Source organism: Artemia sp. Qi Xiang Cuo, chromosome 20 (assembly GCF_049724085.1).
Source record: "Artemia sp. Qi Xiang Cuo chromosome 20, ASM4972408v1, whole genome shotgun sequence".
NCBI lineage: Eukaryota > Metazoa > Arthropoda > Branchiopoda > Anostraca > Artemiidae > Artemia > Artemia sp. Qi Xiang Cuo.
In genome coordinates, this window is record NC_142813.1 from 1,091,916 (window position 1) to 1,117,398 (window position 25,483).

General features: G+C 33.9%; 1 protein-coding gene across 2 annotated transcripts in view; it reads right to left on the reverse strand.

The window, feature by feature from the left end:
* Positions 1-25,483, reverse strand: part of LOC148939747 (uncharacterized) — a 241,434-nt gene that overhangs the window by 186,432 nt on the left and 29,519 nt on the right. For both annotated transcript variants that reach the window (XM_089106283.1, XM_089106282.1), the window contains exons 3-6: positions 24,750-24,848; positions 18,241-18,386; positions 14,401-14,532; positions 10,231-10,998 (exon numbers count right to left, since the gene is read on the reverse strand). In XM_089106283.1, the coding sequence (XP_088962409.1) occupies positions 10,231-10,998; positions 14,401-14,532; positions 18,241-18,386; positions 24,750-24,848 (1,145 nt within the window). The remainder of the gene's footprint in view (positions 1-10,230; positions 10,999-14,400; positions 14,533-18,240; positions 18,387-24,749; positions 24,849-25,483) is intronic.

The window sequence follows — 25,483 nt, forward strand, 5'->3', positions numbered from 1 at the left end:
TTTTGCTTTCTCTGTTCTTGAAAACGAACTATCCAAAGAGAATAGAAACTTTTATGAGTGGAAACTGGCGCGAGTGTCTAAAAGAAAATTCATTAGCGCCATCTAGCGTGTGGTGGTTTAACGCCATCTACTGCACACTTGTCTTTTCAGGTGCTTTTCGGGTACCAAATTTACCTTTTCTGGCAAATGCACGGGAGACTAAAACACGTCTAATTCTGTTCTACCATCTTAGCTTACTCTCTACCTTCGCCCTACCATCTTAAAGTCAACTCACCCGCTTAACTTACCCGGACGTTTACAAACTAACATGGGCGTACTTTGCGCAGACCGGGTTTGGCTTTAAATAATTCGTGAAAATAATTTTCCTCTATTGATTATCATTTTACAGTATTTAATTACCATTATTTCCTACTTGTATTTCAATTTAATAAACTAATATTTCATACAATACTATTTAATTATCAAAATTTGAGCTTTAATCCTATTGCATATAACATTAATGTCACCAGACCTTTTTAAAAAGTCACCAGACGCTACATTATAATTACCAACACACTATCTTTCAAAAGATATATCTTTCCCATTCTTTTTAGAACTAATTTTAATGTTAGATGTTAACATATTTCTACTGCAAAACAACACGCTTTGGCTATGATGGAAAGTTTATACTGCAAAGTTTAACGTTAGACCTTAGCACATTTCTACTGCAAGACAGAACCCTATGGCTATGATGCAAAGTTTGCATATGTTACCATATCTCTACTGCAAAACAACACGATCTGGCGTTAGACATTATCATATTTCTACTACAAAACAACACGCTTTGGCCATAATGGAAAGTTTATACTGCAAAGTTAACGTTAGACCTTAGCATATTTCTACTGCAAAACAGAACCCTTTGACTATGATGCAAAGTTTGCACTGCAAAGTAACGCTAGACGTTAACATATTTCTACTGCAAAACAACAAGCTCTAGCGTTAGATGCTATCATATTTCTACTACAAAACAACACGCTTTGGCTATGATGGAAAGTTTATACTGCAAAGTTAACGTTAGACGTTAACAGATTTCTGCTGCAAAACATGTACCCTTTGGCTATGATGCAAAGTATGCACTGCAAAGTTAACGCTAGACGTTAATATATTTCTACTGCAAAACCACACGCTTTTGCCATGACGGAAAGTTTATACTGCAAAGTTAACGTTAGACCTTAGCATATTTCTACTGCAAAACAGTACCCTTTGGCTATGATGAAAAGTTTGCACTGAAAAGTTAACGCTAGACGTTAATATATTTCTACTGCAAAACAACACGCTTTTGCACTATATGTTACCATATCTCTACAGCAAAACAACACGATCTGGCGTTAGACGTTATCATATTTCTACTACAAAACAACACGCTTTGGCCATGATGGAAAGTTTATACCGCAAAGTTAACGTTAGACCTTAGAATATTTCTACTGCAAAACAGAACCCTTTGGCTATGATGCAAAGTTTGCACTGCAAAGTAACGCTAGACGTTAACATATTTCTACTGCAAAACAACACGCTCTAGCGTTAGATGCTATCATATTTCTACTACAAAACAACACGCTTTGGCTATGATGGAAAGTTTATACTGCAAAGTTAACGTTAGACGTTAACATATTTCTGCTGCAAAACTGTACCCTTTGGCTATGATGCAAAGTTTGCACTGCAAAGTAACACTAGACGTTAACATATATCTACTGCAAAACAACACGCTCTAGCGTTAGATGTTATCCTATTTCTACTACAAAACAACACGCTTTGGCTATGATGGAAAGTTTATACTGCAAAGTTAACGTTAATATATTTCTACTGCAAAACAACACACTTTTGCACTATATTTTACCATATATCTACTGCAAAACAACACGATCTGGCGTTAGACGTTATTATATTTCTACTACAAAACAACACGCTTTGGCCATGATGGAAAGTATATACTGCAAAGTTAACGTTAGACGTTAACATATTTCTGCTGCAAAACAGTACCCTTTGGCTATGATGCAAAGTTTGCACTGCAAAGTAACACTAGACGTTAACATATATCTACTGCAAAACAACACGCTCTAGCGTTAGATGTTATCCTATTTCTACTACAAAACAACACGCTTTGGCTATGATGGAAAGTTTATACTGCAAAGTTAACGTTAGACGTTAATATACTTCTACTGCAAAACAACACACTTTTGCGCTATATGTTACCATATCTCTACTGCAAAACAACACGCTCTGGCGTTAGACGTTATAATATTTCTACTACAAAACAACACGCTTTGGCTAAGATGGAAAGCATATACTGCAAAGTTAACGTTAGAGGTTAACATATTTCTACTGCAAAACAGTACCCTTTGGCTATGATGCAAAGTTTGCACTGCAAAGTTAACGCTAGACGTTAACATATTTCTACTGCAAAACAACACGCTTTTGCGCTATATGTTACCATATCTCTACTGCAAAACAACACGCTCTGGCGTTAGACGTTATCATATTTCTACTACAAAACAACACGCTTTGGCTATGATGGAAAGTTTATACTGTAAAGTTAACGTTAGACCTTAGCATATTTCTACTGCAAGACAGAACCCTTTGGCTATGATGCAAAGTTTGCACTGCAAAGTAACGCTAGACGTTAACATATTTCTACTGCAAAACAACATGCTCTAGCGTTAGATGTTATCATATTTCTACTACAAACAACACGCTTTGGCTATGATGGAAAGTTTAACCTGCAAAGTTAACGTTAGACATTAACATATTTCTGCTGCAAAACAGTACCCTTTGGCTATGATGCAAAGTTTGCACTGCAAAGTTAACGCTAGACGTTAACATATTTATACTGCAAAACAACACGCTTTTGCGCTATATGTTACCATATCTCTACTGCAAAACAACACGGTCTGGCGTTAGACGTTATAATATTTCTACTACAAAACAACACGCTTTGGCTAAGATGGAAAGCTTATACTGCAAAGTTAACGTTAAACCTTAGCATATTTCTACTGCAAGACAGAACCCTTTGGCTATGATGCAAAGTTTGCACTGCAAAGTAACGCTAGACGTTAACATATTTCTACTGCAAAACAACACGCTCTAGTGTTAAATTTTATCATATTTCTACTACAAAACAACACGCTTTGGCTATGATGCAAAGTTTATACTGCAAAGTTAACGTTAGACGTTAACATATTTCTGCTGCAAAACAGTACCCTTTGGCTATGATGCAAAGTTTGCACTGCAAAGTTAACGCTAGACGTTAACATATTTCTACTGCAAAAAGACACGCTTTATTGCGCTATATGTAACCATATCTCTACTGGAAAACAACACGCTCTGGCGTTAGACGTTATCATATTTCTACTGCAAAATAACACGCTTTGGCTATAATGGAAAGTTTCTACTGCAAAGTTAACGCTAGACGATAACATATTTCTACTGCAAAACAACACGCTTTTGCGCTATATGTTACCATATCTCTACTGAAAAACAACACGCTCTGGCGTTAGACGTTATCATATTTCTACTACAAAACGACACGCTTTGGCTATGATGGAAAGTTTATACTGCAAAGTTAACGTTAGACCTTAGCATATTTCTACTGCACAACAGAACCCGTTGGCTATGATGCAAACTTTGCACTGCAAAGTAACGCTAGACGTTAACATGTTTCTACTGCAAAACAACACGCTCTGGCGTTAGACGTTATAATATTTCTACTACAAAACAACACGCTTTGGCTAAGATGGAAAGCTTATACTGCAAAGTTAACGTTAGAGGTTAACATATTTCTACTGCAAAACAGTACCCTTTGGATATGATGCAAGTTTGCACTGCAAAGATAACGCTAGACGTTAACACATTTCTACTGAAAAAAGACACGCTTTTGCGCTATATGTTACCATATCTCTACTGCAAAACAACACGCCCCGGCCTTAGACGTTATCATATTTCTACTACAAAACAACACGCTTTGGCTATGATGGAAAGTTTATACTGCAAAGTTAACGTTAGACCTTAGTATATTTCTACTGCAAGACAGAACCCTTTGGCTATGATGCAAAGTTTGCACTGCAAAGTAACACTAGACGTTAACATATTTCTACTGCAAAACGACACGCTCTAGCGTTAGATGTTATCATATTTCTACTACAAAACAACACGCTTTGGCTATGATGGAAAGTTTATACTGCAAAGTTAACGTTAGACGTTAACAGATTTCTGCTGCAAAACAATACCCTTTGACTATGATGCAAAGTTTGCACTGCAAAGTGAACGCTAGACGTTAATATATCTCTACTGCAAAACAACACGCTTTTGCACGATATGTTACCATATCTCCACTGCAAAACAATACGATCTGGCGTTAGACGTTATCATATTTCTACTACAAAACAACACGCTTTGGCCATGATGGAAAGTTTATACTGCAAAGTTAACGTTAGACCTTAGCATATTTCTACTGCAAAACAGAACCCTTTGGCTATGATGCAAAGTTTGCACTGAAAAGTAACGGTAGACGTTAACATATTTCAACTGCAAAACAACAAGCTCTAGCGTTAGATGTTATCATATTTCTACTACAAAACAACATGGAAAGTTTATACTGCAAAGTTAACGTTAGACGTTAACATATTTCTGCTGTAAAACCGAACCCTTTGGCTATGATGCAAAGTTTGCACTGCAAAGTTAACGCTAGACGTTAACATATTTCTACTGCAAAACACCACGCTTTTGCGTTATATGTTACCATATCTCTAATGCAAAACAACACGCTCTGGCGTTAGACGTTATCATATTTCTACTAAAAAACAACACGGTTTGGCTATGATGGAAAGTTTATACTGCAAAGTTAACGTTAGACGTTAACATATTTCTGCTGCACAACAGTACCCTTTGGCTATGATGCAAAGTTTGCACTGCAAAGTTAACGCTAGACGTTAACATATTTCTACTGCAAAACAACACGCTTTTGCGCTATATGTTACCATATCTCTACTGCAAAACAACACGGTCTGGCGTTAGACGTTATCATATTTCTACTGCAAAACAACACGCTTTGCTTATGATACAAAATTTGTACTGCAAAATTAACGTTAGACGTTAACAAACTTCTACTGCAAAACAACAGGCTTTGGCATTAGACGTTAACATATTTTTACTGCAAAACAACATGCTTTGGCAATGATGCAAAGTTTATGCAGCAAAGTTAAAGTTAGAGTTAACATAATTCTACTGCAAAACAACACGCTCTGGCGTTAGATGTTACCATATTTCTACTACAAAACAACACGCTATGGCTATGATGCAAAATTTATACTGCAAAGTTAACGTTAGAGGTTAACATATTTCTACTGCAAAACAACACGCTTTGGTTATGATACAAAATTTGTACTGCAAAATTAACGTTAGACGTTAAAAAATTTCTACTGCAAAACAACAGGCTTTGACATTAGACGTTAACATATTTCTACTGCAAAACAACACGCTTTTGCGCTATATGTTACCATATCTCTACTGCAAAACAACACGCTCTGGCGTTAGACGTTATCATATTTCTACTACAAAACAACACGCTTTGGCTAAGATGGAAAGCTTATACTGCAAAGTTAACGTTAGAGGTTAACATATTTCTACTGCAAAACAACACGCTTTGGTTATGATACAAAATTTGTACTGCAAAATTAACGTTAGACGTTAACAAATTTCTACTGCAAAACAACAGGCTTTGACATTAGACGTTAACATATTTCTACTGCAAAACAACACGCTTTTGCGCTATATGTTACCATATCTCTACTGCAAAACAACACGCTCTTGCGTTAGAGGTTATAATATTTCTACTACAAAACAACACGCTTTGGTTATGATACAAAATTTGTACTGCAAAATTAACGTTAGACATTAACAAATTTCTACTGCAAAACAACAGGCTTTGGCATTAGACGTTAACATATTTTTACTGCAAAACAACATGCTTTGGCTATGATGCAAAGTTTATGCTGCAAAGTTAAAGTTAGAGTTAACATAATTCTACTGCAAAACAACACGTTCTTGCGTTAGATTTTACCATATTTCTACTACAAAACAAAACTCTATGGCTATGATGCAAAATTTATACTGCAAAGTTAACATAAGACGTTAACATATTTCTAATGCAAAACAACACGCTTTGGCTATGATGCAAAATTTGTACTGCAAAATTAAAGTTAGACGTTAACAAATTTCTACTGCAAAACAACATGCTTTGGCATTAGACGTTAACATATTTTTACTGCAAAACAACATGCTTTGGCTATGATGCAAAGTTTATGCTGCAAAGTTAAACTTAGAGTTAACATAATTCTACTGCAAAACAACACGTTCTGGCGTTAGATGTTACCATATTTCTACTACAAAACAACACGCTATGGCTATGATGCAAAATTTATACTGCAAAGTTAACATAAGACGTTAACATATTTCTAATGCAAAACAACACGCTTTGGCTATGATGCAAAATTTGTACTGCAAAATTAACGTTAGACGTTAACAAATTTCTACTGCAAAACAACAGGCTTTGTCATTAGACGTTAACCTATTTTTACTGCAAAACAACATGCTTTGGCAATGATTCAAAGTTTATGCTGCAAAGTTAAAGTTAGAGTTAACATAATTCTACTGCAAAACAACACGTTCTGGCGTTAGATGTTACCATATTTCTACTACAAAACAAAACGCTTTGGCTATGATGCAAAATTTATACTGCAAAGTTAACATAAGACGTTAACATATTTCTAATGCAAAACAACACGCTTTGGCTATGATGCAAAATTTGTACTGCAAAATTAAAGTTAGACGTTAACAAATTTCTACTGCAAAACAACATGCTTTGGCATTAGACGTTAACATATTTTTACTGCAAAACAACATGCTTTGGCTATGATGCAAAGTTTATGCTGCAAAATTAAAGTTAGAGTTAACATAATTCTACTGCAAAACAACACGCTCTGGCGTTAGATGTTACCATATTTCTACTACAAAACAACACGCTATGGCTATGATGCAAATTTTATACTGCAAAGTTAACATAAGACGTTAACATATTTCTAATGCAAAACAACACGCTTTGGCTATGATGCAAAATTTGTACTGCAAAGTTAACGGTAGACGTTAACAAATTTCTACTGCAAAACAACGGGCTTTGGAATTAGACGTTAACATATTTTACTGCAAAACAACATGCTTTGGCTATGATGCAAAGTATATATGCTTTGGCTATGATGCAAAGTATATATGATATATATATATATATATATATATATATATATATATATATATATATATATATATATATATATATATATATATATATATATATATATATATATATATATATATATATATATATATATATATATATATATATATATATATATATATATATATATATATATATCCATATATATAACTATATATATATCTATAATCTATATATATATCTATAATCTATAATATATATATATATAATCTATAATAAAATCTATAACTGATAAGAATACATGTTTTAGTTCCATGTACTTAAAACCAAAAAACTGACATTTATTGAGGTTCGAAAAGGAGAAGCGGCGTGCGCAGCTGTGTTGGCCTCAGAAAGCTTAGTGTTGCAGTGAGTGCAGCAACTGCTTCGTATTGCTACCACTAATAGTAGTAGCAGCAATGGTAGAGGGTGTCACATATACATGAACACAATTAAAAAAACACCTATTCTCATACTATTTGAATATATGTAGCATTTTCCGATTACAACTTTAAGCTTCATGTTGCCCTACGACTATATTACTACTACTAACAACTTACAGCAAGACCAAGCCGTCTAAGGCCAACACAGCTAGACATGGCTCTCCTCGGTCCCAGTCTATTCAATGCCTCCTTCTTTAAACCCTCCCAAGAAGTTCCCATTTCCCTTAAATCTTTCCTTATGAAATCCTCCCGCTCCAACCGGGGACGACCTGCTTTCTTTTGGTTCTACACGATTAGCGGAAAATGACGATGTTCCCAAATTTTGGATCAATGTGAAATCTTTCTATAGGCTTATTTTCGTATCAATGAATATCCCCCGTGAAAAAATGGAGGTATTGTCATAACAATTAGATCTATATTGTTTTTTTTGTGTTTTTTTTTAGAAAATATTCAAAATGGTAAAAAAAGCGAAAAGAATTTTCTGATTTTTCTTTTCTTTTCTTTCGTTTTGGCTATCTTTGCCAGTTTTCCAGTCTTCGTGATTTTTTATGATATTTTTTAATCCAGAATTCGAATTCAGCCCTTCGGGGCATATGATAGTGATTTTTAAAATAAATATCTTATCTTATCCTAATAGTAAAATATAAATGAAAGTTGTATTACAAATAACATTTATTTAGATCAATGAAAAGAGTAAAATTGTTTGTGCTGAGATAATGGACCGTCAAATTTTGGTTCTCTGGTTGTTAAATTTAATCTGAAATGCGGTTTTACATCCACGAGCCTTTTCCCCTTTTTTTTACTTAGTATGAACGCAAGGCTGAAAAAGGAACTTGGCATTAATATGAACTTAAAAATAGACAGGCCGAATGAGTGCCAACAATTCGAAAGGGGTGGGTGTTTTAACCCGCTATTTTTTTGTCCCGTCCTAGATTTCGAAAAATATTTTTTTGGGTATTTTCATTGAAGTAAGTTTTGCCCCTCTCCCCAACATGTTCGTGATTTGCACGACTGGATCGGATGCGCATATTGCATTTGTAATTTAAAATCAGATTTTTTTATGCCATGAAAGAAAAAAATGCTTTAGGGATAGAAATTAAGAAGTTTTAAGGATAAGCAAGTTAAAATATATCTTTCAGGGAATTATAAAAATATAATTATATTATAAAATTATAAAAACAAATTTAAATAAATTTAAAAATAAATTTAAAAAATTATAAAAATAAATTATAAAAATATAATATCTATATTTTTATCTCTATAAAAATAATACATAGAAACCTAGGTCTAAACAGGAAAAGAGATCTATGTGCATTACAATTTGTATGAATATTGGGGCGGAACCAAAGCATTATCTAGACTGCAGTCGTACCCTTGTCTAGACTGCGGGTGCGTCTGAAGTAATATACCCTATGTATACCCTAAAATGGCTTTCAAACGACGTACGAAATCGTATATGCTAAGTTCTTAAGTTATCTTCCATCGAGTATAAGTTTTCCCTCTTAGAAAGATCCTTTCCCATTAGGCTTATGTAAAAGTCCATAGAACTGGCATATCAATCGTTTAAAATCATTACAATCATAATTGGCGAAGTATCCAAAAATTAAAAAAAAATGTGGAATGGAAATTTAAGCTCTGATCCAGCGTGAAAGGGAAAGTTTAGTAACTGTTTTTCAAAACTTACTCATGGCTCAAGCAAAAATTTCCATCTGTTGCTGCTATATTAACCTTATCATAATTTCGTATGCAAAGCTATTCAGTTACATTACGTTAAGTACACATTTTCACACTTAAACAAGTTCTTTCCAATAACTCTAAGGTTAAAATGCAAAAAAAAAACATACATTCATCATTAGCAAATTATTCAAAAATTTATCAATTTATATTCAAACTCATCAATTGGCCATCTAAAAATTTTATTTTGTTGCTGCTATATTGACTTATCATAATTTTTTATGCATAGTTGTGCAGTTATGCTAAGTTAAGTAGAAAAATTTTCACACTAAAACAAGTCCTTTTCAACAAGGATCAGGTTTTAAAATGCATAAAAATGTCCATACATTCAACATAAGCAAATTATACAAAATAAAAACTTGGAATGGAGATAGAGATTCTAGCTCCAATTACGCATGAAAGGCCTTCCATGAAAAGTTTTTCAATTTTTTTCCAAATTCATCAATTGGGCATCCAGAAAATGTATTTTGTTGCACGGGTGTTGACTTTTTGTAACGTAACATAGCTTAACTTATTTAAATTAACATAACTTAACGTTTCGTTAACGTAACTTAACGTTTCGTTAACGTAACTCAACGTTTCGTAGCGTACATTATAAGTAGAGCTCAAGTTCATTTAGTGCTACTTACGTCACTGACAAAATTTTCTCCTTGAAGAACGCTTAATTAACGCTTAAATCAACGTAACACTTAATTTCACCAATTTGAAAGGTTCTACGACGTAGTGTGTAAGAACCACATGTCTACTTACCTTACAGACCTCACCTTCTCTTCAACTTTTTTCAAATCTCTAACAGCTGTTTTGACAAAATCTTGTTGCTGATCCAAAATACAGTCAAAGGCAGATTCTATATCCTTCTTTATAACACCCATCCTGTTCACAATATCAAATCCTGAAAACGCTTTTTCCATAGCTTCAGTCACAGCAGGAACAAGAGCTCCATTTTCTTCAGCCCTTTCCTCTTTGTATTCCTCAACCTCTTGTCTTATAAGGGCAACCTTTTCATCAACAACATTAGCTAAAAGTGTTGAGGCCTGAACTTCTGTAATAACGACATTCACCATTGAAATCACATCACTTAAACATTTTTCTTCAGTTTTCAGTAAAGTTTCGTGAAAACTTTTGGAATGACAATTTAAAAGATTTTCGACGTGGTCTTTGGAGTTGGTGATTAATTCAGAAAGCTGTTGAGTAGCTAGTGAGGCTTCATTTTTAATAGACACAATTTCACGATTCAAACTCTGAAGTGTTGCATCTTGCTCCATATTAACACGGTAAAGTTCTTTTAGTTCTGTCCTAACGTTCTCAATTTCCTTCAAAGGAATTTTTTCTTCAATTTTCTTCCATTCTGCTGTATCCTTTTTTATATCTCCTATGGTAGTGGACAGATAATCAATTTTTTTAAGAATGGACTCAGTTTTACATTCTGCCAGTAGAGAGTTGAAATGCCCTATCAACTCATCCCTGTTAGCGCTTTCAGAGTTATGTAGCTTTTCAATAATGTATAAAGTGGCCTCCCTGGAAAAAGAAAGGTGGGAATTTCTTTTAAAAAATCTAAACAACATAATTAAAAAAAAATACGGAAGTGACTAATATGGAAGTGGTTAATACGGAAGTGACTAAAAAAATGCAGTTTTTAGCCAAAAATGGCATGTTAATTTAGTACTTAGCTACAATTATTCTGCATATTAGAAGTAAAAAAAAAATTCTTAACATGTTTCCTTTTCAATAGCCTCTAATCTAGATCTTTACGAAGAAACATAACTTTTGTATTCATATTCAACGCTATTTCTAAATATAATCTTTTTTTAAGTTTGTGTTGAATTTTTTCCAGCATTTGCCGTATTTACCAACTGTTGATGAGACATTAGTTAAAAAAAAGTAATGCAAACGAAAAAAAGTCAGCACAATTACCTGTATATGTAGTCTAAGACTATATCGAAACATTGGAGGTGGGTTTAGGACACAGTTAGTCATTACATCTAGAAAGAGCTACATCTAGGATGAGGAATCTAAAGGTATAGATATCAAAAGGTATCTAAAGGTATAGATCAAACACCAACGAAACTAGTTTCGTTGGTGTTTGATTTTTATCCAAAACCTTTTGACCCCCTTCCCTTAGATAACAATGATAAAATACAGGAGCATGAAGGTTTAATAACGTTATTGATGAACCAATTCGAAGTTTTAAAATAATCTTCGTAACAAGGAATTTCAATAATAAGTTTCAAACCAGTCAAAACTAGGATTTTTAGATGGCCCTTGTCCCTGAATCATTATATATATATATATATATATATATATATATATATATATATATATATATATATATATATATATATATATATATATATATGTCACATAACGATTTATGTCACATAAACGATATGCGAATATTTTGCTAGTGTCCTTGTACCACAATAAATGTGTGCAATGTAGCTTCCAGGGGAAAATTTTCGAAAATTATTTAGAACAGGAACAACCACGCTGAAGGAAAAGTAGCCATGTTCTAGGATTTCCTTTACGTTAGATTGTAGGTTTTTTTTAGGATGGGTGTAACCTTAGGGGGATTAGTGGAAAGAAGGATTGGTTACTGCTTACCTTTATAATTGTCAGAGGTTCGTTGAACCCTTAAACCACTTAAACCCTGAGAAAAGAAATCCAAAAATATTTAAAAAAAAAAAAAAGTAGCAATTTTCACAGAGACTTTATTTGGTTATATTTTTGCTTTATTAAAAAGTAACCGTCAAAATATGATAACAGCAATATAGTCACTTATTTATTGGAAAAAGCCGTAAGAAAGCCGTTTAAGGGTTATGCAGAGTAACATATCGACGTAGCTTTACGGTGAAGATGAAAGGATAATAAGGTAAGTAAAAGACATATAAAAGTATTAAATTCCTCTTCTTTCAAAGTTAAAGAATAAAAAGGAAAAGAAGCTAAAGAAGCTAAGATAAAGAAGAAAGATAAGTAAAGGATATTGATAAGAGAAAGTAAAGCCGTTTAAGGGTTATGCAGAGTAACATATCGACGTAGCTTTACGGTGAAGATGAAAGGATAATAAGGTAAGTAAAAGACATATAAAAGTATTAAATTCCTCTTCTTTCAAAGTTAAAGAATAAAAAGGAAAAGAATAAAGAAGCTAAGATAAAGAAGAAAGATAAGTAAAGGATATTGATAAGAGAAAGTAAAGCCGTTTAAGGGTTATGCAGAGTAACATATCGACGTAGCTTTACGGTGAAGATGAAAGGATAATAAGGTAAGTAAAGACATATAAAAGTATTAAATTCCTCGTCTTTCAAAGGATAAAGGATACAATGGAAAAGAATAAAGAAGCTAAAACGATAATGAGTAATGATTTAAGCTAAAGCTAAAGGATACTGGCAGGAACAAATGGAACTAGCTGTTTGAGCGAAGTTATGCAAGACAGTAACATATCGACGTAAGCAATACAGATGAAGATGAAGTTAAGGATAATAAGGTAAGCAATTAAAAATTAATAGAACAAAGGGTAAAAGTATTAAATTCCTCTTCTTTCAAAGTTAAAGAAGGAAAAGGAAAAGAAGCTAAGAAGCTAAGAAATTAAACGATAATGTGTAATGGTTTTAAGCTAAAACTAAATTACTGACAGTAACAAATAGAACTACTTTACAGCGAAGATAAGAAAAGACAGTAAAATAAGCAAAAACACAGATAAGATAAAGTAAAGTTAAGGATAAAAATAAAGGTTAAACAATTAAAAATTAATAGAACAAAGGGTAAAAAGAATATATTACTTTTCTTTCAAAGGATAAAGGACACAATGTAAAAGAACAAAAATTTAAACGATAATGGGTAATGGTTTTAAGCTAAAAACTAAATTACTGACAGTAACAAATAGAACTACTTTACAGTGAAGATAAGAAAAGACAGTAAAATAAGTAAACAATACAGATAAGATAAAATAAAGTTAAGGATAAAGATAAAGGATAAACAAGCAAAAAGTAGTGGAACAAAGGATAAGGGGAAGAAATTCCTCTTCGCTGAAAGGATAAAGAAAGGGCTGAAAGGTTGCAGCCCTGAAGTTTAAATTTAATAAGCATATCCTTGCTAGGTTGTATCGTGCCGTCGCTCTTCCCTTTGCTCACTACATCTCACCCGTTTGGCATTGGCTATCGAATTCAGATATGTTGCGAATCCGTTCAGGCTTTTGCAAATATTTAAAGTTTCTGCTTGGTCTGCCACTTTACCTCCGTAACACTGGTCTGCTAGAAAAGTATCATATACCTGATCCTGTTGAGTTCATGCCGAATTTTGAAAAACAAGCTCTCGTGAAACACAGGGCACTATTATTTGATTTCCCAGCGACTTTCTTGCTTGATAGTTGAAGTGTGATTTGTTTGTATTTAGTAGATTATTATGTTCGGTTGATTTGTGTTCGTTTTTATTTTCTCTTTTCTTTTGTTTTGCTCCGCTTCTTCATGCTTCTTTTTTATAGCGGGTTTGTAATAAATTATTATAAAAGGATATGAAGTATACAAGGTTAAAAGATAAGAAGTAAAGGATACAGATAATATAAAGGAAAAGAAAGAGCATACAATAGAGAGTAAAGCTAAAAGATAAACAAGTAAAGAGCAGCAGGATAAACAGTAAAAGGAATACGTTCCTCTTTGGTCAACGGATAAAAAATATACAAAGTAAAAGAATAAAAAAGTAAAGGATAAAGGACGAAGTAAAGTACATAGTTAAAGTAAAGGATAAACACAAAAGATAAACAAGCAAAAAACTAATAGGATAAGGAAAAAAAGATAAAAGGAAAAATTCATTCTTGTTCAAAGGATAGAAGGATGCCAAGTAAAAGGATAAAAAGTAAAGTGTAAAATATAAAGTAAAAGATAAAGATAAGCGAGAGAGGCAGAGAGAGAGAGGCAGCTGAAATACCTCAAATCTTTGACACCTTCTTCTCTGATTGCTTCCAAGTCTTCGTTTACGTCCTGCCTCATAAGAACAAATGCTTTTGATAAAACTTCAGGCAGATCACTTATAACTTTCAAAATAAAGTTCAAGTTTTCACTGTAAACAACAATAAAACTTAATATTATATAAAAGAAATAATAAAAAAATTTACCTAGATCAGTTATTATTATTACTTATTTATCACCTACACTATACAATAGTGTAGGTGATATATACGCGGAGTAAAATGCAGAAAAAAATAAACAGTAAAACAAAACAGGGAAAGAAAAAATGAAGAATAACTCATAATTGGAAAAAGCCGATTAGGTGGTAATGCAGAGAAATAGGGACCCATGCTGTATTTGAGGGCTTTCTCAACAGTACTTTGAGTTTCGTTGTAATATCAGGAACTAGAAGTTTTTTAACAAGAGCCCTATTTTTTGTCTAAGATGGATGAAACATGAAAAACTTACAAAATCTAAAATAATCAATTTCGATTCCATTTTCTTAAGAAGGGGGGGGGGGGGAAATCCCAGAAGCAGTAAGATGAGAATTATCACGGAAAGATGAATAGAGGTTGGCCAACGCATGTCTAGTATATTTGCGTGTATCTTAGCGTATCCTAATTGGAGTTTCTTACTTATATCTGGAGCAATGCGCTGGCATAAGCTTAGATTGATTATTATGTAATTTATTAATGACTACATAATTATAAAAACAATTATACAAAATAATTATTACATATAATAAAAAACAAATGATAGACTTTGGGTACCTAAAATTCCTCCCAATTTTTATTAAATTCCTCCCAAAATTTAAGCAGAAATTTTGCAAAATCGGCCAAAATTTAGCAAAATTCTTTATTCCTGCCCGTGAAATTCGGCATATATCAGGTAGCGATTCTAAGAAATTTGTTACCTAGGCGATTTGTTACCTAAGCGATTTGTTACCTAAGCGATTTGTTACCTAAGCGATTTGTTACCTAAGCGATCAACTTGAGTCACTACAAAAAAGAGCCTTTAAAGTTATTCTTTCAGACGCATATATAAAAAAGATAAGAGAAAAAAGATGAGGGATAAAATAAATCCTAAAAAAGATGGATAAATAAAACTGAGGGATAAATTGAACTAAAAAGAGGATAAATAAAACTAAAAGATGAGGGATAAAATAAACACAAGGTCAGCTAACAAAGTGAGACTGCAAATGTTTTCTCTAGGAACACACCGTTTCGCCAATTCCTTCGTTCCTTTTTACATGTCAGTGTTTAATAAGTTATAGTCTCGATTTTTCTCGTTTTTTTCTTGTTTTCGTTGTAAGTACTAGCGCCATTTAGTTGGATTTTTTATTCTGAAATATGATTGATTGTGTAAATAAAACTATTATATTCTATTATACAGACAGATAAGATTAATTCAGATGGCGTCAATAGCTCTCACAATACAATTAAAGCTATCACCATGAAATACTGAAGCCTTATACTAATAGAAGCCAAATATCAGTGAGATTACATTTCCAAGGCTGAGACATGTTAGCTTTGACGTGGTTTTTGACCTCTTCCGTAACATTCAAAGACGATGTGCTTTCGTTTGGTCCAGACAGACGGTCAAAAAGCGCCATCTTTAGCAAACTGTAATCCTTCATCTGTAAAACTCGGCCTAGCCATCTCAACATTTCTTTCATTACAGCCCTCGAAAGTGTGGCCCTTGAATAGCCGAAACAAATTTTTTTTAACTTAAGCCCCGTCTTGGTTGACATCATTCACCTTGCCAGCATGTTTTGGAGGTAGGTCGTTTTTGGACACTTGGCTCTGATTAGACAGTCATTGTGATTGGACAGCCTTCTCAAATTTTGAAGACTATGATTGGCTGTCCAATAAAAGCCGGTCCTGCGGCTGGTAGAGTAAATGATGTTAAACAAGACAAGGCTTTATTTTTTGATTAATTTACAAACTTTATCCACAAAACGAGTTTTTTCAAAAAAAAAGTAAAGAGCTTTATTAAACCAAGAAAGAGTAGATATAAAATCAAATAATCTACCGAGCGTAAAACTACCACAAATCACAATCAATAAATAAATGAAACCCTAAACAAAAATTAATTACAAAAAATAACCGAGTCAAACTCAAAACAAGCAGAAATTAACATGAATAGGGCTGACAACCCCATACCTTCTCAAGACCAAACTACGTATAATTTGCACTTTACTGAAAACTAAATAAATTCTAAATGTTTTAAATTTTTTAACTTTATTAAATAAACAATTATTAAGGCTTTAAGGTATAAATGTGTGGTTATTAAACTGACAATCCACGTCCATTTGTTTTTTTATTTTTTTGACATTATTTGAGTTTATTTACGCTCGTTTTTGGTTTAATGGAGCCCTTAAATGTTCTTTGAAAAAAAAATTTGTAGAAAATTTTTTTCAATCATTTTGAAAATCTGGGACGGGGCAAAAGACATAAAAGAATGCCCCCTCCAAATTGACGCAGCCGATTTCTCAGTATTTGAATTGGCCGCTTCTTCAGTAAAGGTTGGACGCTAAAATCATAGAAACACACATGCCATTCGTTTTTGTTTTTTTACAACTTGTGGGATTATTGTGTGGATCGAGCCTTAGAAGGGTATTATAAGACATAAAAAAAAATCTAAACTTCAAATATAATATAAACACTAATAATAAAATGTGTCTAATATAATATTATATATAATATCATTTGTTATTAAGCATAATATAATATTACAATGTCAAACATTTTTACTGTTCTTGGTAATTACAGTTGCAGGAACGGTGAAGAATTACTCTGAGTTAATTCTCTAACATAACGTATAACTGGTTGGAAAGACAACATCAAATCAGCGTTGCCAATGCGGTACAATTGTACCGTTTTTGTACAATTTAGAGGTCCTGGTACACAGAGGTACATTTGGAAACTTTGTGGTACAATCGAATTTTTCGGTACATTTTGGTTTTACTTGCTCATTTCTAACTCGGACATCTTTTAAGTTTTAGTTTATCAAAAATTGCCTTCTTTTCACGACACATTTTAACCCACTCTTTAAATGGTACAAATTAATTTTTTTCGGTACAATTTTAGTCGGAAAACTGGTAGTTTATTTCAAAGCGTTGGCAACGCTGCATCTAGTAAGAGATTCCATCACAGAGGACCGGAGATATCAGTTTCCTATAGTAGCGCAGTAGCAAGTGTGCCATAAATTCATTGGTTCCGCTTTGTTGACGACAGCTTCTAAACAGGTCATTTTATATGTAAATGTATGTGAGAAAGAGAAGTCTAATCCATTACTTTAACATTTGAACAGGTTCCAATAGCCTAGCCTTCTAAAACCTGATTTGGATAGCAGATTTGCCTCCCCCATCCAAGGTTTTCAGGGCCCGAGGACAATGTTCTTTTTTCTCCCCCCCCCCCCACCACTACAACTACCACGATATAAGTAAACAAAAAATTTAAGTTTGCCTCCCCCTCAGAAGTTACGCCCGGGGACAGCTGTCCCCCTTGCTCCCTTAACTCCGCCACTGATGGATTATCCGAATATAATCTTAAATCAGTTGAATGTTTGAAAGAATTTGAGTCGGAAGAATTTTAACGAGTCATCTCTCTGATTCTCTTAAATTCAATGCCATTAATGTATGCTTCTTATGGTATTCGCACAAGAAAAAACAATCCGATAAGCGGTGACTGAGTAGTTAAAATATCGAGCTGAGCATGGAGGGGGGCTCTGGGTAGCTGGGTATCGAGCTGAGTCGACTGTTAAAACTGACTATCATATTATCAGCATTTACCACACTAAAAACTCATTTTGGGCTTACGTAATTTCCTTGGTAGCAGAGACTTGTTCCTTCATCACCAAAGCTGGTTTCTTTATTTCTACAATTTGCGATTGCGATGACTGCTCAATCCTTTGGCTCATAGATGACTGTGACCATTTTGAAAGATAATCGACGACTTGTGATTGCTAAAAAAAAACACGAGAATATAAACTAGTAAATAAATAGGTAAATAAGCATAACTGTATGGTAGAGTGAGGACCCTGATATTGGTCAGATGGAACCCCCCATCCTGGTGGAGAGATTCAATATGTACCTAAGAAAGTGTTCACTCCTCCCCGACTCCTTCATTGAAGAGACGCCCATATTAAATCCCCTCCCTCCCAGGGGGTGTGACCTTTGTAGGTCTATTGGTAAATAATGCACACTATAAGATACAATTTATACAAATTTATAGCTCATAAAAGTGCACCCAATCATTTCTTTTTCTTTTTTCTGAAGATACCTCTTTTTGACTTTCGCGCACTTAATTTCGAATCCTCCATCACGTATTCGTTTCCAGCGCTTGTTTCTGCCTCGGGTTCTACACCCAAACCTTCTTCAGCTTGTTGAAACCTGGTGCCTATTTTCTAGCGATTTTACTTTATCGCGGGTCCTTGACTCATTACAAAAGACAAAAAGATATACTAACGATACTAATTACAAAACGAAACAAAATACTATTCCGTCCTTTTGGAAATTTTCTAAAAATCTAACTAACAAAATTCTGGATAAAAAATTTAGACTTCGGTCTTAAAATCCTGCGCCTGGAAGAGACGATCGTTCTTTTGTAAATGTTTTCAATCATCTTTTAACTTGATCGAATAAGGAATATCAAAAACCTGTTTATTAGGAATACTATTGGTTATTGCTGGACCCTCTTAAATAAGACCCTGTTAGGGCTGTTAATTGTTTCAATGAGAGGTAAATGTCCTCTCAAAAAGAAATATTTGAAGTATAAAACCGTTATTATGCAATTTTTGGTACGAAGTATTATGCAATCTTTACGTTAAGGACTTTACGCAATCTTTACGCTAAATTTCTTTGAAGATTCTTCAAATTCAAAATCACCCGCCTTTGTGTTTGAGTAGTCTTTCCTAAAGGATTAGGACAAAAGTCAAACTTTAATGTAAAGAGCGAGGGTTGAGGACGGCGAAGCCCCAATCATATATAAAATAATTTCTTTTTGTTTTGTTTTAATATTAATCCTTACTTTCAGTTGAAATAACTTGTTTTTTTTTAATTCAATTTCTGAATGTTTTTCAAATCATGCCAGGAAACAACCTACCCCCCCCCCCCATATGTAATATTTCACCTGGAAAATTCCCCGTAAAATTTTCCCCATGAAAAATTCCCTTCCTGGAAAAAAATTACCCAAAAAAATTTCGAATTTTTTTCTAAGAGCAAATACTATATGCGAACAATATGGGCAAATTGCGTAACTTACAGCCCTTTCCCCAGCAACTATGGAGGGTTATGGTAGCATCAAAAGCATAATTATTGGACCTTTCAGCAATGATGAACTAAACGGCTATCCTAAAATTTTAATCGGATGTCTTTGGGGGAAAAATGGGAGGCGGGCTATGTGCCCTCCAATGTCTTTGGTCAGTTAAAAAGGGCAGTCGAAGTATTGATCTCCATTCAAATGAGCTTCTCCCGATCTTCTAGGACAATTGGTTCGATACAATCACCATTGGGGAAAAGAAAATAACACGCATACGAGACCTTTCTGCCAAAGAATACGAAATTCCACATTTTTGTAGATAGGAACTTGACACGTCTATCGTGGGGTTCTCTGATATGCTGAATCTGACGGTATGATTTTCGTTAAGATCGCATGACTTTTTGGGTGTGTTTCCACAATCAAATTTTCTCAGGCTCGTAGCTTTTGACGGGTAACATCAAACTTAATGAACTTTATATACTTGGAATCAACATAACAATTCAACTGTTTTGATGTGTCTCTTGTTGTCATGATTCAGTCTTTTATAGATTTGGTTACTATTGGGCCGAGTCGTTCCTTACTTACAGTTCGTTTCGACGAACTGTTTGATGGAATCCTTGTACTCAGCATCAGGCCTAAATCTGGCATCAGGCCAGCAACGTTCTTGCTCTCTTAATACTAAAGGAACATTCGGCCGAAATAGTCGAATGGGAACCCGTCCCCCTCTCGTAGTCTTTTAGCTGCAATTTCCCGACAGACATCTGATCAAAATTTTGATATAGCCATCTTGTTCGGAATAGTCGAAAAGTCAAATAACTACTCTTCCAGGGAGGACAAAATTCCCCATAACCCAATGCTTTCTGCTATTATTTCATTTATTTCAGTTATTCTTTGGTAGTAAGTTCTAGTCCTTTTGAGTTTGAATTACTATAGGGATATATTTCTTTTGCTCTTAAGTTTAATATGGCTTTTTACTTTTTGAATCTTTTTGATTAATTGAAAGAAAGCACACTTAATCTAATAAATAAAATTTTTTGCTGTGTTTATTATTAATGCTAATTTTTATTAGTTTAATATTTATTAATTGTAATTACTAATTATTAAAGTAATTATTAATGTAATAATTATTTTTTGCTGTGTTTATTCTTAGTTTTGACTCGTACATGTAAATTCGGCCCATGCGAAATTGCGAAAATTATCTTTTTTTAATAGATTTGGTCTAAAAAGGCTCTGTACTTCCCCCTTTGTAACCTCTTTACCGATAGTTGACTCTCGGTTTAACAGGGACTAGTCCAGATTGACTATTTCCCTTAAATTTTCTTAACAAGCCAATTCATATCTTCCCTTTAACGTTTAACGTTTTCTTTAAAGTTCTTCCTTTAACGTTTTCTTTAAACGTTCTTCTCTGCTGCTTCATAAATGTTTTTCCTTAAATGACTCTTCCCTTTAACGTTCTTTAACGTTTTCTTTAAACATTCTTCCCTGCTGCTTCATAACCGTTTTTCCTTAAATGACTCTTCCCTTTAACGTTCTTTAACGTTTTCTTTAAAGGTTCTTCCCTACTGCTTCATAACTGTTTTTCCTTAAATGACTCTTCCCTTTAACGTTTTCTTCAAACGTTCTTCCCTACTGCTTCATAACTGTTTTTCTTTAAATGACTCTTCCATTTAACGTTTTCTTTAAATGTTCTTCTCTGCTGCTTCATAACTGTTTTTCCTTAAATGACTCTTCCCTTTCACTTTCTCTTTAAACGTTATTCCCTGCTGCTTCATAACTGTTTTTCTTTAAATGACTCTTCCCTTTGACGTTCTTTAACGTTTTCTTTAAACGTTCTTCTCTGCTGCTTCATAACTGTTTTTCCTTAAATGACTCTTCCCTTTAACTTTCTCTTTAAACGTTCTTCCCTGCTGCTTCATAACTGTTTTTCTTTAAATGTCAGCTTTAAATTAACTCTGGAAGTACCAGATGGGGCATCTTACTTTTAAAATAAAAAACAACCTTTATGTACATAGCCTACTTATGTTTTCTTTTTCAACGGTAACCAGGCGATGCATTGACTAACTTTTAATGCACAAATGCATGAATATGAACGTTGTTTTAAGAGATGAATGGGATGACCGGTGTTTCCAGATATTTGGTTTAAAGTTACACCACCATAAAAGAGAAAATACGCCAAAAGCTCGCCGTATGAAAGATCTCTCCCCACACCTTCTAAAAAAAACACCAATTTGAAAAAAAAAAGTTAATGCGCAAGCACCTTAAAAAAACACCAAAATGGCACAAATGCGCCCCATCTGGCCACTCTAGCCGGATAATCTTATGTGTGCATGAAAAGTTCGTCTGTGCCAGAGTGGCCGGATAGGGCGCATTTGCGCCATTTTGGTGTTTTTTAAGGTGTCTGCACATTACGTTTTTCAAAGTGTGCAAGAATTAATTGGACCGATAGATGTTTGTGTCATGATTGTTCCTCAAAGAATAATCCGGCCAAACTCGTGATGACTTCCTTCATTTCATTACCTAAATTAGAGAAAGATTTGTGAGTTTTTATGTGTACATTTAAAAAAATAAAAGCAAGCAAATGATAATTTAAAAAACAAAGTTTTCCTTGCGGAAGTATGAACGATCTCCCCCCCCCCCTCCTCAAAAAAATACACCAATTTGAAAAACCTAATGCAGAAACACCATAAAAAAGCACCAAAATGGCCGATGAACGATCCCCCCCCCCTTAAAAAAATACACCAATTTGAAAAATATAATGCGCAAACACTTTAAAAAGGCACCAAAAGGGCGCAAATGCGCCCCATCCGGCCAATCTGGCACAGACGAACTTTTCATCCACAGATGCATGAATATGAGATTTAATTTATGAGATGGAAGGAGAAAGTGGTTTTGACAACTGATGGTTTAAACCAGAGGGGGACGGGTCGGTAATGGGGGGACTTATGTAAATTTAATAGAAAGTTTGTTTTAAAGGGGAGGGGTTGTAAATGAACAAAGTGTCATACGAAATTGTCGGTTACAAAAGGTATTTTTTTACATCCTATATCGATCGATACAAAATGTAAAAAAATGGATCGATACAGAGTCCTGTATCGATCCTCACAGTCTTCAACTTACAGTAATAAAATAAAATAATAAAATAAGGTACAAAAATCCAGTAAGAATAAGAAATAAAGTTAGTGGTCTCACATCATGCTAGAACTACCAGACTGGTATTTAGCTATATATTTAGAATTAACTATAACTAGATAATATAAATAGATAATAACAAATAATTATATCTAGCTAGTTTGACTATTTTCATTAATTCATCTGAGTCACTACCGTATAAGTCAGTTGGTTCGTCATGAACGCATACGTCATGAGCGCATACGTCATGAGCATCTACCACTATGACGTACTTATGACGTGCAGCCGGAACTTGATTAGGCTTTCCGACCTAAATAATACTTAGAAGATTCATTATTTCTTTTAAACTCTACTCCCTCTCAATAAACCCCATCCTTCCTTTCTGAAATTATAAATTCAGCAATACTTTCTAACTTTACCCCAGACAGTAGCTAAATAGCTTTCCCAGCTTTAACAGAAGTAGCTTTAACAGCTACTTCTTGATTGTAAGTTATCCTAATTTGTAGGTTTGATTTTTCTCGAGTTATCCCTTATGATGTCCCATGAAGTTATCCCACAAGTTAAGTAAGTTATTCCAATTTAGAGGCCCGAAACAAATCAATAGGTAAAACTACTACATGTTTTAGGAATAAATCTAAATTAGGATATTTTTGAACAAAAGCAAGCCAAAAAACAAATTGCAGTCCTTATATTATATATAAGGTCCTATATATATTATAATAGTCCTATATATATTTTATTATATATATTCCTTATATAATATTGCAGTCTTTCGGCGATTTTTTGCCAAGTGACCCCGAAGCCAATAACCGAAGAAAGCACGTGAATTAAAAAAAATTAAAGCCTTAAAAATCATGTTTTCTCATGGGGGAGCGGGGCTGCTTATGGCCTTTGTTAAGCAATTTCAATTAATTTCACCACCCTCCCCAGCAACCAGTTTACTTTTAGTTGACGAATTAACTTTGAACTTGGAACCCATTTCCCCCTCTCATGAAAATTATGGTCCGTCAATAATTTTGCGGTCTTTTGGCTATTTTTCCCAAATGGCCTGGAAGCAATAGGGAACTCATATAGATATCTCAGGGGCTTACCTTATACAGAAGAAAAAGTAATTTTTATCAAAGTATGTGGCAAAGAAAACAAACCTTAAATACCTTGCAATTTTCAACAGAGTCATAGGGTTTTCCGTACATAATATTCTATCCTTTTTTTTAAGTCATTGACCTTTTATTTGACCTTTCATATTTTTATTTAACCTTTTGTTTTTTTTTATTTGGCCTTCTATATTTTTATTTGAGCCTTTGATACACTGAACTAGTTTCCCTCTTAACAGCTAACAACGTTTACGAATGGTAGCCTGAACACGATCAAGGGGGAAAAATGGTGGCATTGTTTCCTAATGGCCTTGAAGCAGTGGAGGTTCTCTCTTGCGCCCGGGGTAAAATATTCATTAGCCTCCACCCAAAAAAAAATTCAGTCCAAGTGTTTACAAAATTTTCATTTATAAACAGAATTATTTTCAATTTATTAACTAATTAATGATTTAGTTTTTATAATCTTAATTTTATTATTATTTATTTTTGATTAATTAATTTTACTTAATATTAACCCCAGTAAAATTTCTGCGCTCAGGTCAGGTGCCCTGGGTTCAAATTTCTGCGCCCTCTGCCCCCCCCCCTTAAAACCTCCACTGACTTGAAGCCGATCAGGGATTCATAAAGAAATCTCATAGGCTTACCTTAAAAAAAAAGAAGACGAATTTTATCACCATAACTAGCAAAGAAACTAAACCTTAAACTATTTGCACTTTTTTAAACAATCCTTGGGCTTTCAGTATGTTGTATCGATTTTTTTTTGATGTATTTAAGGCTTTGACAGCTGTGCCTTGAATGATTTTCCCTAACTCAAAAAAAAACTATGGTGCAATTTTTTTGCTTACCTTCATCAATTTGTCATGGGCGCGACCCCGGGCTTTGTTCTGAGACGATTGCGAGGACGTACTTAAATGAATGTCTGGTGTAGATTGACTTCCACCCAACTGAAAAATCAAAATAAATTAAATGTATAGCAGTATTTGAGCGGTAATTCATCTAGACATAGTTCCACAGTAAAACTCGTACACTAAAGGCGTTTTGGGCGATACAGATGGGTTGACGTAATTCCAAAAGTGTTATGCAAAGCTTTTGTCAGTGTGTAATCCGGGTTGCAGCGGTCGCTAGCAGCCTAGTAAGAGACAATCATGTCCAATGTTAAGAAATATAATAATCCATAACTCCTAAAAATAGAGTAAGATCAAAAATAATATGCCATTAGAACCACCTTGTCCGAATCCCCTATATAGAAAACTTTCTGTCCCTTGGCTTGAACAGCTTGTCCCTTGGCTCCCGTGCTGTGAACATCTAACCAAATAAATAGCATTCGTAATCGGATTATATTTGAAGTGACAAAAAGGATAATTTATTGCGCAACCCAAGTATATTTCATAAGGAATGTAAGTGATTGCAATTCCTGACCTAGATTCAGTGTGAGATTATCTTTTTAGATTTTGAAATCTCATTAATTCAGTGACCTTGAAAACAATTTTTCGGACTACAAAGCTGTAACTCCACTGTGACGTCACTGCCTGCTTGAACAGCTTGTCCCTTGGCTCCCGTGCTGTGAACATCTAACCAA